The sequence below is a fragment of the Aotus nancymaae genome, unplaced genomic scaffold (genome assembly GCF_030222135.1).
Source record: "Aotus nancymaae isolate 86718 unplaced genomic scaffold, 86718_ANA_hifiasm-v0.15.2.pri h1tg000138l, whole genome shotgun sequence".
NCBI lineage: Eukaryota > Metazoa > Chordata > Mammalia > Primates > Aotidae > Aotus > Aotus nancymaae.
The window spans coordinates 3232899-3253394 of NW_026988553.1; the positions used below are offsets into that span (position 1 = coordinate 3232899).

A 20496-nucleotide genomic window follows, 5' to 3' on the forward strand; every position below is an offset into this window, starting at 1 on the left:
GGTCGCATGGCCATGCCTAAAGTTGGTGAGGTTTTCAAGGAAAGAGGGAATAAAAATTCCAGAACATTAATATCATCTGCTTCATATGCTATTTTCTGTTCACTTAGAAATTCCTTACATTTTCTTCTTTCAGCAATAAAAGGTGATTTATGTAGGCAGACAGGAGGGCTGGATGGCTTACTAGGTTTCTTAGCCAGGAGTACCCTCTAATGTTGATAAATGGAAGTGCAATTTACTTAATAGATGGGACCGAAGAAGTTTCTGTGTCTTGTGATTTTGTGATTCACTTTTGTTTTTATCTGACAGTAATGTGCAAGTCAGTGCTTGGAATTTTAAAGTGTTATTTAAAATTATTTTCTGGGCCGGGCGCAGTGGCTCACGCCTGTAATCCCAGCACTTTGGGAGGCCGAGGCAGGTGGATCACGAGGTCAAGAGATCGAGACCATCCTGGTCAACATGGTGAAACCCCGTCTCTACTAAAAATACAAAAAAAAATTAGCTGGGCATGGTGGCGCGTGCCTGTAATCCCAGCTACTCGGGAGGCTGAGGCAGGAGAATTGCCTGAACCCGGGAGGCGGAGGTTGCGGTGAGCCGAGATTGCGCCATTGCGCTCCAGCCTGGGTAACAAGAGCGAAACTCTGACTCAAAAAAAAAAAAAAAAACTATTTTCCAACTGCTTCTGGTATATAGAAATACAATGAATTTTGGCATATTTTGTTTTCAGCAAGCTTACAAAAATTTTTAAATTCTAATAATTTATATATAAATTCCTTTAGATTTTCTATCTATGCCATCATATCTTCCACATACAATGAGTTTGTTTCATCCTTTTCAATCCTTACCTATTTTCTTTTTTTCATCTTATTGCACTGCTTAAGACATTCAATATGCATAATCTTTCAGTCTGTTACTGTGATAAATTATATCAGTTTTCTAATGTATAAGCCAACCTTGCATTCCTAGCATAAATCCAACTTGGATCCATATTGTTAATATTTTGTTTGTGATTTATGTTTATGAATAAAACAGGCCTATTGTCTTCCTTTCTAATATTGTTCTTGTTTGGATTGGTTGTCAAGGTTATGCTATAATCATAAGAGAATTGAATAACATACCATCATTTTCCATTTTCTGGAAGAATTTTTGTAAGGTTAATATTATTTCTCCCTTGAAAAATTGGTAGAATATGGTTAGTGTAGCCATCTGGATCTGGATTTTTTTTTTTTTTTTTTGTGGGAAGATTTTTGAATATAAATTCAGTTTCTCAAAGGTTTTAGGAGTTTCAAGGTTTCTATTCTTTCGTGTTATATTTACCAGGGATCAATCAATTTTACCTAATTTTCCAAACTTATTGTCATTAGACTAATAAGCATTGTCATTTTTTTACATTGGCAGAAATTTTTGCGGGATGTTTATTGATGTCCAATTTTTTAAAGTTTCTGATATTATTTGTGCCTTTTTTTCATTTTGATTGCTCTTGACAGAAGTTTGTCAATTTTCGTGGAAACAACGTTTGGTTTTGTTTATTCCCTGTATTGTCTGTTTCTTTTTTACTTCAGATTTTTCTTATTTCCTTGCTTCTCCTTCCTTTTAGTTTATTTTCCTGTTCCACTAGCTTCTTGAGACACACCTTAGCTCATTAATTTTTAGCCTTTCTTCTTTTCCAACATTTGTTTTTAAGGCTATACATTTCCTTCTGATACACATTTTAATATGTCATGCCTTGTTATCATTCAATTTAAAATATTTTCTAATTTATGATTTCTTCTTTGAAATAGGAGTTTAAAAGTATATTTCTTGATTTCTAGCATAGGAAGATTTTAGTTATCTCTTTCTTATTTATACCTCCTTTAATTGTATTGTGACCAGAAAACATGTTTTATATCATCTGAAATTGGAGACTACTTCATTTGTAGCTTAAAATGGAAAATTCTAACATGTTTTCTTTGTGTGCTTGTAAAGAAGGTGTAATTCTGCAATTTCAAGGTGCTGTTTTCTAAATATGTCTATAAGATCAAACTTGTGAATTGTGTTAATTGTTCTATTTCTATACATTGTCTGTTTGATCCATCAATTGATGAGAGATGTGTTAAGATCTAGTACTCTAAGTTATGAATTTGTCCGTTTTCCTTTTTCTGTCAGTTTCCGCTTTAAGTATTTTTGAAGCTATGTAATTACATGGTATAAATTCAAATTTTATTTTCTCAGAGACGTCTGATTATTATGAAATCACGTTCTTCATCTCTGCTAACACTTTCCTGCTTTAAAGTCTATTCTTTCTGCTATCAATACAACTGTAATAGATATCTTTTAGATATTTGCATAATTTCTTTTCCCATTTTTGACTTGCTACTTGTCTGTATCTAAAGTTTGAGATATGCCTCTTACAAAAAGCACACAATTTGCTTTTTCTTTTTTTTCTTTTTTTTAAGAGACGAGTCTCACTATCTTGCCCAGGCTGGTCTGAACGTTCTGGGCTCAAGTGATCCTCCCACCTCAGCATCCTAAGTAGCTGGGACTAGAAGTATGAGCTACTACACTCAGCTACTTATGGTTTTTTAAATCTGACAATCTTTGTCTTTTAACTGAAATATTTGGTCCATTCATATTACATATGATTACTATTATATTTCAATTTAAATATAACATCTTATCTGGCTATTTTCCTGCCTTTTTCACGTTTCTTTATCTCTCTTTGCTTGCTTGCTTTCATTTAGGTTCGTTGACTATATTTTGTCCTTTCATATTTTTTCTTCTACCATTCTGGAAGTCCTGCATTGTGTGTATTTCTATTACTTATTGGTTATCCTATAAACTATAAAATTAATCAAATTATCGAGGTTTAATATTAATCAACATCTCCCAAGTAGCTAGATAATACTTGGATTTTAGAATCTTTTATTCTATTTATCCCCATCCTGACTTTTTTTGCTGCTGTTGTCGTATGTTCTAAATTTACGCACACACACACACACACACACACACACACACACACACCCCTGGCTTAAACAATAAACGTTTATTTTCTCACGGTTCTAGAGGCTAGAAGTCCCAGATCAATCGGGAGGCAGACTTGGAATTTTTTCGTCTGTTCGTCTCCCCCTGTAGTCCAGGCTGGAGTCTGATGGCACGATCTCGGCTCAACGCAACTTCTGCCTCCGGGGTTCAAGTGATTCTCATGCTTCAGTCTCTGGAGTAGCTGGGATTACAGGTGCATGCCAGCATGTCCAGCTAATTTTTGTATTTTTAGTAGAGGGGTTTCACCGTGTTGGCCAGGCTAGTCTTGAACTCCTGACCTCAGGCAATCGGCCTACTTCAGCCTCCCAAAGTACAGGCATGAGTTTTTGTGCCTGGCCAGCAGACTTGCTTTTTTTTTTTTTTCCTTTTCCTTTGCTTCCTCTTCTTCTCTTTCTTTCTTTCTTTTTTTTTTCCAGAGGCAGGGTCTTGTCCTGTTGCCCAGGCTGGAGTGCAGTGGCACAGCCCTAGCTCACTGTACGCTTGTAGCTAGAAATACTGGTGCATGCTACTATACCTGGCTGAGGGTTGGTTTATTGTAAGGCCTCCCTCCTTGGCTTGTAGATGGCTGTCCTCTTTCTGTATCTTCATGTGGTCATCCCTCTGTGCCTGTCGGTGTCCTAATTTCCTCTTCTTTTAAGGACACCAGTCAGATAGGAATAAGACCCAACTTCATGACCTCATTTTAGCTTAATTGCCTCTTTATGAATTCTGTCTCCAAATAAGGTCACATTCTGAGGTAACCGGAGATTAGGACTTCAACATATGAATTTTTGGGGGCACAATTCATCCCGTAACAGCCTTTGACCAACTGGTGTTAACTCTCAGCTCTAAAAGTGTAAGTGGCATTGACTTCAGCTACTAGAGTTTACATCTTTCAAAGCTTATACCTCACATAGAGTCTTTCTTAAAGCTTTTATTTATTTATTTTTTTGAGACGGAGTTTCGCTCTTGTTACCCAGGCTGGAGTGCAATGGCGCGATCTCGGCTCACCGCAGCCTCCACCTCCTGGGTTCAGGCAATTCTCCTGCCTCAGCCTCCCGAGTAGCTGGGACTACAGGCACGCGCCACCATGCCCAGCTGATTTTTTGTATTTTTAGTAGAGACGGGGTTTCACCATGTTGACCAGGATGATCTCGATCTCTTGACCTTGTGATCCACCTGCCTTGGCCTCCCAAAGTGCTGGGATGACAGGCGTGAGCCACCGCGCCCGGCCCTTAAAGCATTTTATGTGTACACAGTGGCATTTAGCAGACCAAGAAAGTCCATCATCCCACCAGGTCACAGGGAGAAATTCCATTTGGCTTTGCTTTGACTTGCTAAGTCATGTAAATAAAGAAGTATGAATGCAACCTTCCACAAACACCAATTCCTTATTCCTTTTTTTAAAAAAATAGGATACAATTTTATTTTTTATTTTTTAGAAATGGGGTCTCACTCTGTCAACCAGGCTAGGGTGCAGTGATGCAATCACAGCTCACTGCAGCCCCGACCTCCTGGGTTCAAGCACTGTTCCTGCGTCAGCCTTGTGAGTAACTAGAACTACAGGCATGCACCACCATTCCCGGCTGACTCCTTATTCCTGACAACCTTTTAATCTTACAGGGCACAGATTATAGAAGATGTACTAGCAAACAATCTATTATCCCTGGGCATCAGAGCACCTATGATTCATCTGATGGTGGTGGCTGGTCTTAGCATCTCTATGTATGTAATGGCCTTTTTTTTTTTTTTGAGACGGAGTTTCGCTCTTGTTACCCAGGCTGGAGTGCAATGGCGCGATCTTGGCTCACCGCAACCTCCGCCTCCTGGGTTCAGGCAATTCTCCTGCCTCAGCCTCCTGAGTAGCTGGGATTACAGGCACGCACCACCATGCCCAGCTATTTTTTTGTATTAGTAGAGACGGGGTTTCACCATGTTGACCTGGATGGTCTAGATCTCTTGACCTCGTGATCCACCCGCCTCGGCCTCCCAAAGTGCTGGGATTACAGGCGTGAGCCACCGCGCCCGGCCTGTAATGGCCTTTTTTAAAAAAAATTTAAAGACACAACAATCTTACCAGTTTTTAAGAGTACAGTTCAGTAATATTAAGTATATTCACATTGTTGTACCCAACAGATGTCTAGAACTTTGTCATCTTGCAAAACAGAAACTCTATAAACAGGTCCTCAATTTCTCCCTCCCCTCCAGCCCCTGGTAACCACCAATCTGCTTTTTGTTTCTATGAATTTGACTACTTTAGATACCAAATATAATAAATTTCTATATATCTATATATTTTAACTCCATATTTTATATATTCAAATAACAAACTTTTATATTACTCTAACAAGTAAATATTTGTTTGGATTTACACACATAATAACCCCTTTTTTGTCTTGATTATTATATTTCAACCCTTCATCTAAGATATTTTTCTTCAGTTTGAAGTACATATGTTAGAATTCCTTTTTAATATCTTTGAGTGCTAAAACCATTCATGTATGCCAGAAATTTTCTTAGGTTTTGCTTTCATGGAGAAAAGATATTTTCGCTGGGTTTTCTTTTTGAGGGTCTCACCTTGTTCATTTTAGCATTATTTTCTGATGCTACTCATTATGCTAACGTACATGTCTTCTGACCTTTCTGTTGTAAAATACACAAACATAAAATTTACCATTTTAGCAATTTTACAGTGTAAAGTTCAGTGGCATTTAGTACATTCACAATGAAATACAGCCATCACCACTGTCTAGTTCCAGGACATTTCTATAACCCCAAAAGGAGATCCGACACTTATTAAGAAGTCACTCCACATTCACTCCTTCTGCCAGCCTCTGGCCACCACTGATCTGTTTTCTGTCTCTATGGATTTGCTATTCTGGGTATTTCATATAAGTGGAATGTGGCCTTTTGTGCCCGGCTGCTTTCACTTACCATAATGCTTTTAAGGAGCATTCATGTTGCAGCACGGATCAGTACTTCTTTTTTTTTTTTAAGACTGAATAATAATAAATTTTTTTTTTTTTTTTTTTTTGAGACAGAGTTTCACTCTTGTTACCCAGGCTGGAGTGCAATGGCGCGATCTCGGCTCACCGCAACCTCTGCCTCCTGGGTTCAGGCAATTCTCCTGCCTCAGCCTCCTGAGTAGCTGGGATTACAGGCACGTACCACCGTGCCCGGCTAATTTTTTGTATTTTTAGTAGAGACGGGGTTTCACCATGTTGACCAGGATGGTCTCGATCTCTTGACCTCGTGATCCACCCGCCTCGGCCTCCCAAAGTGCTGGGATTACAGGCTTGAGCCACCGCGCCCGGCCAAATAATAATAATATTTTATTACAACAGTAATATTTCATTAGAGTCCCTGTTTTTAATTCTTCTGGGTCCATACCCAGGAGTAGAATTGCTGAGTCTATGTTAATTCTGTTTTCCTTATTGAGGAACTGCTAAAATGTTTTCTACAGTGACTGCCCTGTTTAGCATTCTCATCATCACGGTAGGTTCCAATTTCTTTAAATTCTCGGTAACACTTGTTATTTTCCCACTTGACATTTTCTTTAAAAAAAACGAAAACAATTTTAGCCATCCTAGTAGGTGTGAAATGCTATCTCATTGTGGTTTTGATTCACATTTCCCTAATAACTAATGATATTGCATATCTTTTCATGAGTTTGTTGGCCACTTGTGTATCTTCTTTGGAGAAGTTTGCATTGAAGTCGTTTATCCATTTTAAAATTTGGTTGTCTTTCTGTTGTTCAGTTGTAAGAGTTCTTTTTATATTCTGGGTACTAGATCCTTTACTAGATATGTGATTCGCAATTTTTTTCTCTTATGCTGCGTATCATCTTTTTACTTTCTTGATAGTGTTCTTTGATGTACAAAAGTTTTGTACATACTATGTATATATTTATATAGTTGTTGCTTGTGATTGTGATGTCACATCTGAGAAACCATTGCCAAATCCAATATCATAACAATCTGACCCTTTGTATTTTCTTAGAGTTTCATAGTTTTAGCTTTTATATTTAGTTATTTGAGACATTTTTACTTAAATATTTTTTATAGACAAGGTCTTGCTCTGACACCCAGGCTGGAGTGCAGTGGTGTGATCACGGCTCACTGCAGCCTCCACCTCCTGGGCTCAAGCGATCGTCCTACCCCAGCCTCCCTAGTAGCTGGGACTACAGGTGTGTACCATCATGCCAGCTAACTTTTTTTCTTGTTTTGTAGAGATAAGGTCTCACCGTGTTGCCCAGGCTGGTCTCAAACTCCTGAGCTCAATTGATCCACCAGCCTCAGCCTCCCAAAGTGCTGGGATTACAGATGTGAGCCGCCACACCCAGCCTTGAGTTAAATTTTGTATATGGTAAGAATCTAACTTCATTCTTTTGCATGTGGATATCCAACTATCCCAGCACCATATGTTGAAGTGACTATTCTTTTCCCACAAAATGGCCTTGGCACTTTTATTGAAAATCAATTGACTGTAGATGTATAGGCTTATTTCTGGACTCTCAATTCTATTCCATTGTTCTGTGTGTCTATATTTATCTAAGTACTGCACTGTTTTGATTCTTGTAGTTTTGTAGTAAGTTCTGAAATTGGAAAGTATGACTCCTGCCATGTTGTTCTTTTTCAATATTGTTTTGGCTATTCAGGGTCCCTTGAAATTCCAACTGAATTTTAGGATAGATTTTTCTATTCCTCCAAGAAAATGTCTTTGGGATTCTGATAGAGAATGCTTTGAGGCCAGAGAATCGCTTGAGCCCAGGAAGTGGAGGTTGCGGTGAGCGAAGATTGCACCACTGTACTCCAGCCTGGGCAACAGAGTGAGACTCCATCTCATAATAAAAAAAGAGAATGCTTTGAATCTGCAAATGGTTTGGGGTAATATTCTGATCTTAACAACATTATGACATTATGTCTTCAAATCTATAAATCCAGCATGCCTTTTCATTTATTTAGTTCTTTCTTTCTATTTTTTTTTTCTATTTGCTAATTTTCTGTATTTGCTTTCTTCAGACCAGATAGCTCTTTAATTTCTTTCATTTTAGTGTTCTTTTTTTTTTTCTTTATCCCCCTGTGGTATTTCAGGAGGGTTTTTTAGTTTTTAGTGGTGGACAAGACTTGTACCTCCTTGGTTAAATCTATTCCTAAATGTTGTATTATCTTTGATGCTATTGTAAATAGACTTTTCTGTTTTTCTTTTCAGATTTTTCATTGTTAGTGTATAAAAATACAACTGATTTTTGCATGTTGATTTTGTAACCTGCAATGGTTTTTTTCAACTGCCAAATAAGTTTGGATAATTTGTCTTTTATTTTCATGTTTCCGTATGTTATTGCTTTAAAGATTTTATACGTAATTATTTTATATTATGTATCTGATAATGCCAATGTCTGGTGTTCTTCAAATTCTAAATCTGCATTGATTGCTTCTGTTCACTTTTTAAAAAAATTATAAGAGGTGATTTTTTTCCCCCTAGAGTAAGTTGAGAATGGTTCTTCCAGGTGCCAGAGGATAATATTTACCTGCAACTTCTTTCACTTCTTCTGAGATTCACGACAGTGCAGAAGTCTCACACTGAGTTCTCCTTGCATTTTGTTCAAGGCTTAGTGGCCCAGAAACAACATTAAAATGGGCATTCTTTCTGAGGAAAGGTCTTCCTTTTCATATTTGCTCATTATTCACCTCTCTCTGCTATGATTTCAGCTCATTATTTTAAGATAAAAGTTTATGGGTTTTTTGTTGATGAGTAGGGTGGAGATTCCCCTTTCTTTGCTAAATAGAACAATGTATTGTCAGTGATGCCAGAACTTTAGGCAGTGCACCTGGTTGTGGATTTTGCTTGGAAGGAGAAATGGCCAGGTGTGCAATTATACACCAAATTATGGGCTGTACAAAGTTCTTTGTCCAGATAGGGACTTGGAAGGAACATGATTAGAAAATAGGTGGTTAAGAAACTTGGGGAAGAGGTATGTGGACAGACGTCTCTGAATGGGCAAAGGATGTGAAGATATTTATGTCCCACATGAGTGCTCACCAAAGCGTGACCTCAGAAGATAAGGATTTTAATCATCAAGTAAATATGATGGGCGCAGTGGCTCACGGCTGTAATCCCAGCACTTTGAGAGGCCAAGGTGAGAGGATCACCTGAGGTCAGGAGTTCAAGACCAGACTGGCCAACCTGGTGAAACCCTGTCTCTACTAGAAATACAAAAATTAGCCAGTCGTGGTGATGCGCTTCTGTAGTCCCAGCTACTTGGGAGGCTGAGGCACAAGAATAGCTTGAACCTGGGAGTCGGAGGTTGCAGTGAGCCAAGATTGTGCCACTGCAGTCCAGCCTCCTGACAGAGCGAGACTCCATCTCAAAAAAAAAAAAAAAAAGTAGATATGATGACCCATTCTGTGGATATCAGTCATCTTCTTTACTCAGCCACCTATGTCACTGCCCGATGGGCTCATGAACAAAGTAGCCATGGTGGTAGGGATATAGGCTATGCATGGGCTCAGCAACATGGAGTTCCATTCAACAAGGCTGACCTGGTTATGGCCACTGCCGAGTGCCCAATCTGCCAGCAGCGGAGACAAACACAGAGTCCCCAGTATGGCAGTATTTCCCAGGGTGATCAGCCAGCTATCTGGCAGCAGGTTGATTACACTGGAATATGTTCATCATGGAAGGGGCAGCATTTTGTCCTTCCTGGAATATACATCTTCTCTGAATATACACCTTCCCTGCATGCAATGTTTCTGCCAAAACTATAATCCATGGACTCACAGAATGCCTCGTCTCTTTTTTTTTTGAGACGGAGTTTCGCCCTTGTTACCCAGCCTGGAGTGCAATGGCGCGATCTCGGCTCACCGCAACCTCCGCCTCCCGGGTTCAGGCAATTCTCCTGCCTCAGCCTCCCGAGTAGCTGGGATCACAGGCACGCGCCACCGTGCCCAGCTAATTTTTTGTATTTTTAGTAGAGACGGGGTTTCACCATGTTGACCGGGATGGTCTCGATCTCTTTTTTTTTTTTTTTTTTGTCAGTTTGTAGATTATCTGTGTTTGTTCTTCCTTTTTTTTTTTTTTGAAAGAAAGGAAGAAAGAAAGAAAGAAAAAGAATAAAGAAGAGGAAGAAAAAGGAAGAGAAAGAGAGAGAGAGAATGGGAGTATTGCTTTCTTGCCCAGGCTAGAATGCAGTTTAGTAATGGGTATTGAAAACCTCTTTTATACCAATAATTATACTTGATGTAAACAGGAAGGAATAAGGGAAGAAAATAACAAACAAGCAGCCAACCAATATTTCATTTAAACCTATGAAATGCTATGCGATTACTGAGGAGTGATTTACTTCCAATTATGTAGTCACTTATGGAATAGGTGTGAGGTGGTAGTGTATGTTTTGTGTATTTGAAGTGGAGAGTTCTATAAATGTTTATTAAGTTTACTTGTTCCGGGTCTGAGTTCAAGTCCTGGATGTCCTTGTTAATTTTCTGTCTCGTTGATCTATAAAATCATTAGCTCTTCTTGTTACATTGATCCTTTTGCCATAATGTAATGTCCTTCTTTGCCTCTTTTGCTCTTTGTTGCTTTAAAGTCTACTTTATCAGAGGCAAGAATTGCATCTCCTGCTTTTTATTTATTTGTTTATTTTTACTCTCTGATTGGTTGATACATCTTCCTCCTTCTCTTTGTTTTGAGTCTTTGTGTATCGTTGCATGTGAGATGGGTCTGGATGCAGCATACCGATGGGTTTTGGCTTTTTATCCAATTTGAATATATATGAGTTTAATACTGGCATTTAATGCTAACTAGCTGTTTTGTCCATTAGTTGGTGTAAATTTTTCGTTGTGTTAATGTTCTTTTCTTTTTGATATATTTGACCTCGTGATCCACCCGCCTTGGCCTCCCAAAGTGCTGGGATTACAGGCGTGAGCCACCGCGCCCAGCCTCTCAGCTATTGTCATGTTATTACACACAGTATTGCTTCTGACTAAGGAATTTTTACAGGAAATGAAGTATGGCAGTGGGCCCATGCTCATGGAATTTATTGTCTTACCATGTTCCCACCATTCTGGAGCAGCTGGCTTGATAGAATAGTGAAATGGCCTTTTGAGGTCACAGTTGCAGTGCCAACTAGGTGGCAATACCTTGCAGGGCTGGAGAAAAAGTTCTTCAGAGGCTGTATATGCTCTGAATTAGTATTCAGTATATGATGTTGTTTCTCCCACAGCCAGGATTCACAGATCACCCCTAGTGATGCACTACCAAAATGTTTGTTTCCTGTTCCCACGGCCATGTGTTCTGCTAGCCTAGAGGTGTTAGTTGCAGAAGGAAGAATGTTTCTACCAGGAGACACAAAAAAAAATTCCATTGAACTAAAAGTTAAGATGGTTTCCCAAGCCCTTTAGGCTCCTTCTGCCTTTGAATCAACAGGGAAAGAAGGGTGTTACTCTGCTGGACTTCTGCTTCACAACGGAGGTCTGGAAGAGTGTGTCTGGAGTACAAGACTTCCCTTAGAGTGTATCTTAGTATTACCATGCCCTGTGATTCTGCTCAACGGGAAATTACAGCAACCCAATCCGTGCAGGACTACCGGTGGCCCAGGCTCTTCCGGAATCAAAGTTTGGTTCACCTCATTAGGTAAAGAACCACAATCAGCTGAGATGCTTGTTGAAGGCGAAGGGAACACAGAATGGGTAGTAGAAGAAGGTAGTTACCAGTACCAGCCAAGTTTTGTTATATTGTGTTAGGTGGAATTATGGCCTCATTTTTGTCTCTATTTAGAGATAAAGGAGATGTGTGTGGTGCGTGCTACATTGACAAGGGGTAGATTTGTGATGGTTAATTCTGTGTATCTACTTTACTTGGTCATAAGGTGCCCAGATATTTACTCAAACATTATTCTGGGTATTTCAGTGAGGGTATTTTTGAATGAGATTACCATTGAAGTCAGTAGACTGAGTAAAGCAGATTGCCATCCCTAATGTGGGTAGGCATCATCCAATTAGTTGAAGGCCTGAATAAAACAAAAGGGCTGAGTCTTCCCCAAGTAAGAGTATCCTTGCTGCCTGACTGCCCTTGGACTGGAACATCACCTTTTTCCTGCTTTCAGGCTTGAACTAAAACATTTAGCTCATCGAGAGAGGGAGAGAGAGAGAGAGAGAGAGAGAGAGAGAGAGACCTATTCACCTAGGATGTTTCCAAAATTCATCATGTTGTGGCACTAATCACAGATACAACCTTTTATAAATGGGAAATTCTTCTAGAATATCCAGTGTCTAGACTTTAGTTCATCAGACTGACAGTTTGGTGAAGGCTTTAATCCAGTCTTGAGGGATAAGGGAATTCTTGGAGATGATGTTTATCTGAGAATTAAAGAATGAGTTGGGTGAAATCACAGTAGGGGTAGCTAGAAAAAGTGTTCCAGGGGTCACTGTGTTCTCTCAGAATGCCTTTTACAATGTCCTGTTACCATAGGTACTTAATCAATTTTGCCCTGAAAGTTTGGTCATATATCAACCTTGTTATGTTACGTTAAGCTCTAGGAAAGGTTTCTCTGCCCTTCCAAGGACAACAGCATACCTTTACTTTACCGTTCTGAGAAAAGAGAGTCCAGTGATGGCCATCTTGACTGCTAGAGAGGAGGAACTCCTTCACATACATGCTGGTGAGTAGAGATTTTACTCCTTGAGTAGTTATTCCTGTGACTTTCATTGTCTTCTGGAAGTCCACTTGCAGCCACTCTTTCGGATTATTCACCTGAGGGCAACAGTGTTGGACTAGTAGCCTCTTGGTCACCATTTACTCCCAGAAATCCCCAAATCCTTTCTTAACCATACCACCCAGGCTGGAGTGCAATGGCACGATCTTGGCTCACTGCAACCTCCACCTCCCAGGTTCAAGCGATTCTCCTGCCTCGCCTCCCAAGTAGCTGGGGTTACAGGTGCCCACCACCATGCCTGGATAACTTTTGTATTTTTAGTAGAGACAGGGTTTCACCAGGTTGGCCAGTCTGGTCTCGAACTCCTAACTTCAGGTGATCTGTCGCCTCAGCCTCCCACAGTGCTGGAATTACAGGTGTGAGCAACTGCACCTGGCCTCACTCTACGCTCTTTCTCCCCTCACCCTTTTTTTTTTAGACAGAGTCTCACACTGTCACCAGGGTTGGAGAGCAATGGTGTGATCTCAGCTCACTGCAACCTCCACCCCCCGGTTTTATGTGATTCTCCTGCCTCAGCCTCCCGAGTAGCGTGATTACAGGCACACACCACCACACCCAGCTAATTTTTTGTATTTTTAGTAGAGATGGGGTTTCACTATGTTGGCCAGACTGGTCTTGAACTCATGACCTCGTGATCCACCCAACTGGGCCTCCCGAAGAGCTGGGATTACAGGTGTGAGCCCCCGCGCCCAGCCTCTACTCTCTATTGGCTAGTCAGTCTCCCTTATTCAACTCTAACCAACTTCAGGGCCAAAATTTTTCACAATTCACCTTTGTATCCCCAGGCTCATCCTGGGGATACAAAGAGGCCCGGTAATGTTTCCTTTCCACTGATGGAATGAGAAACCTGGAAAGAAAGCTAATTGTTGATATTTATCTGTAAAATGGGCTTTTCTACTACAATTCTTTGACAGATATTAGCCCAGTCCTAAATAAAGTGATTCATCTTCCAGGAGGTTCAATTAGGGATCATTTCCCCCAAATGCCTGTGGTGGTATCTGCCCATAGTCAGCCTTCCTTGACACTCTTTTTGGGAATAACAACTGACAGAAATATCTCTGAAGAAACAGTTCCAAGGCTTCCCCTATTTTTTTTTTCCCAACCACTGCTCTGAGCCAGATAGACAGTAAATCTGTTGCCTCTTACCTGAGGTCTCCAGGCATTACTCCTCCCTTGGAGGTGAAGTCGAGCTTTTGAAGGAGACCAGGTGGCAAAAATATTGGTGAAGTAGGAGGAAGCAGTAACCTGTGCATCTGATATTGCCTTACTCTCCATTCCCAATGGCATGCTGCAACCTCAGAGAAAAGAAAAGGGAAGGTTATCACAGGGACATGCTTCAGCCTCAGTTACACTGAGAAGCCTCCGCTGAGGTTCTAGGGCTACTGTCATCATAATATCATTTCTCAGGCTTTAACTTTTGCACAGATTCTGTTAGTTACCTATCTTCTGGTCAGCTCTTCCCACTTTGTGTGACTCTTTGATTTTCCTTGTTTCTTTTCTTCTTCTACTTTTATTTTAGGTTCTAGGGGTAAATTGCACGTCACCGAGGCTTAGTGTATGAGTGACCCCCTCACCCCGGTAGTGCGTGTAGTATCCAGTATGTGACCTTCCGAGCCACATCCCCCTCCCAACCTCCTCCCTCCTGAGTTTCCATCATTGTGTATTTAATGTTTACCTCCCACTTATGAGAACATGTGATATTTGGTTTTCTTTTCCTGCATTAGTTCACTTAGGATAATGGCCTCCAGCTGCATCTATGTTGCTGAAAAGTACATGATCTCATTCTCTTTTATGGCTGCATAATATTCCACGGTATGTATATACCACATTTTCTTTCTTTTTTTTTTTTTTTTTTTTTGGTGGATTTTTGCTCTTGTTACCCAGGCTGGAGTGCAATGGCATGATCTCAGCTCACCGTGGCCTCCGCCTCCTGAGTTCAAGTGATTCTCCTGCCTCAGCCTCCTGAGTAGCTGGGATTACAGGCATGCACCACCACGCCCAGCTAATTTTGTATTTTTAGTAGAGATGGGGTTTCACCATGTTAGTCAGGCTGGTCTTGAACTCCTGACCTTGTGATCTGCCCACCTCAGCCCCCAAAGTGCTGGGATTATAGGCATGAGCCACTGTGCCCAGCACCACATTTTCTTTATCCAATCTGTTGTTGATGGGCATTTAGGTTGATTCCATGTATTTTCTATTGTGAATAGTGCTGAAATGAACATATGCGTGCATGTCTTTATGATAGAATGATTTATATTCCTTTGAGTACATATCCAGTAATGGGATTGCTGGGCTAAATGGTATTTCTGGGTTTGCCCAAGACTATGCTGGCTTTAGCACTGACAACTTTTGTGTCCTGACACTGGGAACCTCTCCTCCAGTCAGTTACGCTACCCACGGTTGAGAGAGGAAGGATATAAGATGACTTGGCACTTACTATTTAAATCGCAGCCCATCAACTCCATGCGAAGGGTGCTGCGAATGCTATAGTGAGTTGGGTGCAGACGGATGTATCGAGCAATAATTGGAGGGTTGAAAATACTGTGTTTTATCCCAGATGAATCCACATTGCCAAAGAAGACCTGTACGGAGAGATTATCACAAATACACGGAAAGTGAATCCAGAGTGAAATAGCTGGAGGAGTAAAAAGAACAACGGGACTTGTGGGATATCATCAAGCAAAAGGATAGATACATTATGGAAATCTTCAAAGGAGAAGAGAGAGAGAAAGGAAGCTTATTTAAAGAAATAATAGGTGAGAATTCCCCAAATCTAGGGAGGGTAAATACCATCTGGATTCACTAAACCCAAAGATAACCAAATAGATTAAACCCACAGAAGTCTACGGTGAAACACATGATAATTAAATTATCAACAAAGACAAAAGATAATTTTGGGGTTGTAAGAGGAGCTCCATAAGACAGTGAGTGCAGAGCTCAGCAGAAACCTGGAAGGCCAGGAAAGAGTGGGATGATATATTCAAAGTACTCAGAGAGAAAAAATCCAACCAATAATACTTTATCTGGAAAAACTGTCCTTTAATAATTAAGACAAAGATAAAGACTTTCTCAGACAAACAGAAACTGAGGGGGGTTTGTCACCACAAGACCCGCCTTATAAGAAGTGCTAATAGTTCTTCAAGTTGAAATAAAAAGACACTAAACAATAACCCAAGAGCATATGAATCCTTTCACTACTAAAGGTAAATAGAAAGAGAAACATAGACTATTATAACACTGTAATAATTGTTATAGATAACTATTAATATTAATTTATAAATTAAAAGACACAATAGTAATAGTAACTGTAATGACAGAAATTTGTCAATGGAAACAAAGTATAGAAGGAAGCAAAATATCAACTCAATTACATAAAGTTGTCGGGTAATTTATTTTTGAAGAATGAGCAAATGAATGATAATGTGTCCAGCTAGGTTTGCCAATATGACTAATATGTAGTGTGTGCCATTTTATTACTTAAACTTTGTATGGACTCTGTCCCCTGGTCTTATCTACCAACACCACTGTCTTAGTTGAGATATCTATAAAATGTTCAACTTGATCCCTGTGGTACACACACACATACACACACACACAGACACACACACGTATAGTAGATATACAAAAGATAAAGAGAAAAGAATCAAAACACATCCAAGCAAACATCATCAAACCACAAAGAAAGAAAAAGAAGAAAGGAACAAGAAAACTACAAAACACTAAACTATTAACAGAATGGCAATAGAAAGTCCTTACGTATCAATAATTACTTTAAGTGTAAACGGACTCCCCAATCAAAAGACAAAGAGTAACAGAATGGGTTTTTTTTTTGAGACGGAGTTTCGCTCTTGTCACCCAGGCTGGAGTGCAATGGCGCGATCTCGGCTCACCGCAACCTCCGCCTCCTGGGTTCAGGGGATTCTCCTGCCTCAGCCTCCTGAGTAGCTGGGATTACAGGCATGCGCCACCGTGCCCAGCTAATTTTTTGTATTTATAGTAGAGACGGGGTTTCACCGTGTTGACCGGGATGGTCTCGATCTCTTGACCTCGTGATCCACCCGCCTCGGCCTCCCAAACACAATGGGGTTTTTAAAAAGCCAACAATTCAGAGATGGGAAGTAAGGAACAAAAACAAACAAGACCCCACTATACGTTGTTGATAACAGACTCACTTTTGATTTAAGAACACACATAGGCTGAAAGTGAAGGGGTGGAGAAAGTTATGCCATATAACCTGCAACCAACAGAGAGCAGTGGTGGCTATACTTGTATGAGAAAAAATCGTCTTTAAGTGAAACACTGTGACACGAGACATAAAAGGTCACTACATAATAAAAGGGTCACTTGAACGGTAAGATGTAACAATTATAAATATATATGTACCCAACATGAAAGTAACTAAATACATAAAGCAAACATTGACAGACGTGGAAGGAGAAATCCATGACAATACAATATAGTGGGTCTCAATGCTCCACTCTCTGTAATGAATAGATCATCCAATAGAAAGTCAATAAGGTTACAGCCGAACGGAAGAATAAAATAGACACAATGGACCTGAAATGTACATGTAGAACTTTCCACCCAACAGCAGGATTGTCAAGCACACACACAACATTCTTCAAGGCAGATCACCTTTCAGGTCACAAAACAAGTCATAACAAATTTAAGAAGATTAAAGTCATACCAAGTATATTTTCTGACCACAATGGGTTCAAACTACAAATCAGTAACAATAAGAAAACACGAAAATTCACAAATATGCAACACATTCTTGAATGACCATTGGGTCACAGAAGAAATTGAAATCTTGATATGTTTTCATATTATGAAAACATATCAAAACTTAAAAGATACAGTAAAAGCATACTAATAGGGAAATTTATAGCAATAAATGCCTATATTTAAAAAGAAGAAACATACGAAATAAACAACTTATCACCTCCAGGAACTACAAAAAGAAGAAAAAAAAAAAACGAAGCCCAAAGGCAGCAGAACAAAGGAAATAATAAATGTTAGAGCAGAAATAAATCAAAAAGAGAATAGAAAAAGAGTTGGAAAAAATTGACAAAACTAGGGGTTGATTTTTTTGAAAAAATAAGCGAAATTGGCAAGTCCTTAGCTAGACTAAGAAAAAAAAAGAGAGAACACACATATAAATAAAATGCAAATGAAAGATGAGACATTACAACTGATGTCACAGAAACAGAACCGTAAGGGACTATTATGACCATTTATATGCTAACAAATTGGTTAACCTAGAGGAAATGGATAAATCCTTAGAAACATATAACATACCAAAACTGAATAACAAAGAAATAGAAAGCTTTAACAGACTCACAACAAATAGGAATATTGAATGTAGTCATCAGAAACCTCCCAACAGAGAAAAGCCCAGGACCCCTGGCTTCATGGATGAATTCTATTAAACATTCAAAGAAGTTTTAATACGAATATTTCTTTTTTTTTTTTTTTTTTTTTTTTTTTTTTTTTTTTTTTTTTTTTTTTGAGACGGAGTTTCGCTCTTGATACCCAGGCTGGAGTGCAATGGCGCGATCTCGGCTCACCGCAACCTCTGCCTCCTGGGTTCAGGCAATTCTCCTGCCTCAGCCTCCTGAGTAGCTGGGATTACAGGCACGCGCCACCGTGCCCAGCTAATTTTTTGTATTAGTAGAGACGGGGTTTCACCATGTTGACCAGGATGGTCTCGATCTCTTGACCTCGTGATCCACCCGCCTCGGCCTCCCAAAGTGCTGGGATTACAGGCGTGAGCCACCGCGCCCGGCCAATACGAATATTTCTTAAACTGTCTTAAAAAATACAAGCAAGAACACTTCAAAACATAATTTATTAGCCAACATCACCCTGACACCATATCCTGGCAAAAACAACACTAGAAAAGAAAACTACAGGCCAGGTCAAGTGTGGTGGCTTAAGCCTGTAATCCCAATATTTTGGGACGCTGAAACAGGCAAATCACTTGAGGTCAGGAATTCGAGACCAGCCTGGCAAACATGATGAAAACCCACCTCGACTAAAAAAATTTAAAGATTAGCTGGTTGTGGTGGCATGTGCCTGTCGTCCCAGCTACTCAGGAGGCTTAGGCAGGAGAATCACTTGAACCCAGGAGGTGGAGGGTGCAGTGAGCCAAGACCATACCATCACTGCACTCCAGCCTGGGCGACAGAGCGAGACCTGTCTCAAAAATAAAAAAGAAAAAAAACTACAGGCCAATATCCCTGATGAACACAGATACAAAAATCCTCAAAAAAATACCTGCCAAGCAAATTCAACAGCACATTAAAAGTATGATTCATCATGAACACATGGTATTTAACCCTAGGATACAAGGATGGTTCAACATGTGCAGATCAATCAACGTGATATACCACATTATCAGAATGAAAGATGAAAAACACGTGATTATTTTGACCAATGCAGAAAATGAACTTGACAAAACTAGATAGCCATTAATAATAAAAAGTTTCAACATGATAGATAGAACAAGGAACTTACCTCAACACAACAAAGACCATATAGGAAGAGCCCACAGCTGGTACAACCAACGTGGAAACACGGAAGGCTTTTCCTTTTAGATACTGGCAGAGTTTGGGTCTACGTCCCACTCAAATCTCACCTTGAGTTGCAATCCCCATAATCCCCATGTGTCGAGGGAGGGACCTGGTGGGAGGTGACTGGATCACAGGGGCGGTTTTCCCCACGCTGTTCTCCTGACAGTGAGTTCTTATGAGATCTGATGGCTTTATAAGTGTTTGACAGCTCCTCCTTGACACACTCTCTCTTGACTGCCGCCATATAAGATGTGCCTACTTCCCCTTATGCCATGACTGTAGGTTTCCTGAGGCCTCCCCAGCCATGCAGAACTGTGAGTCAATGAAACCTGTTTTCTTTATAAATTACCCACTCTCTGGCAGTTCTTTATAGCAACGTGAAAACGGACTAACACAGATACTATACAATGCAAGAATGCCTACTATTACTACTTCTGTTCAAGACGGTACTTTCCAGTAATATCTTGAACTAGTTAGAACAATTAGACAAGAAAAGGAAATAAAAGGCATCCAAATAGAAGAGAATAGTAAAATTATCTGTTTTTGCAGATGTAGAAAACTCTGAAGACTCAACAAAAAGTTGTTAGAACTAATACCATGAATTCTGTAAAGTTGCAGGATACCAAATCAACATACAGAAATCGGTGGTGTTTCTATACACTGTAAACTAAACCAAAGGAAATTAGAAAATAATCTTATTTACAATAGCAGCAGAAGAGTAAAATACTTAGGAATAGACTTAACCAAAGAAGTGAAAGACTTGTACAATGAAAATATAGAAAACATGTATTAAGGAAATTCAAGAAGACACAGATAAAGAAAAGATATTCCATACTCATTGATTGGAAGAATTACTCTTGTTAAAATGTCCACATGACCCAAAGTAATCTACAGATTCAATGTGATCCCTATCAAAATCTCAATGGTGTTCTTCACGGAAATTTTTTTAAAAAATTAAATTCGTATGGAATCACAAAAGACCCCAAGGAGGCAAAGCAATTTTTTTTTTTTTTTTGAGACAGTCTTGCTCTGTTGCTTAGGCTGGAGTACAGTGGCACAATCTTGGTTCACTACAACCTCTGTCTTCCAAGTTCAAGTGATTCTCCTGCCTCAACCTCCATATTAGCTGGGATTCCAGGGGCCCACCATCATACCTGGCTAATTTTTGTTGTTTTTTTTTTTAGTAGAGACAGGGTTTTACCATGTTGGCCA

At 39.7% G+C, this 20496-nt stretch overlaps 1 protein-coding gene across 4 annotated transcripts in view; it reads right to left on the reverse strand.

Moving 5' to 3' along the window:
• F8 (coagulation factor VIII) overlaps nucleotides 1-20496 on the reverse strand; it is a 134313-nt gene that overhangs the window by 2482 nt on the left and 111335 nt on the right. For all 4 annotated transcript variants that reach the window (XM_064371529.1, XM_064371530.1, XM_064371531.1 and 1 more), the window contains 3 exons: nucleotides 15150-15294; nucleotides 13859-14007; nucleotides 12574-12750 (listed from right to left, as the gene is read on the reverse strand). In XM_064371529.1, coding sequence (XP_064227599.1) covers nucleotides 12574-12750; nucleotides 13859-14007; nucleotides 15150-15294 — 471 coding nt within the window. The remainder of the gene's footprint in view (nucleotides 1-12573; nucleotides 12751-13858; nucleotides 14008-15149; nucleotides 15295-20496) is intronic.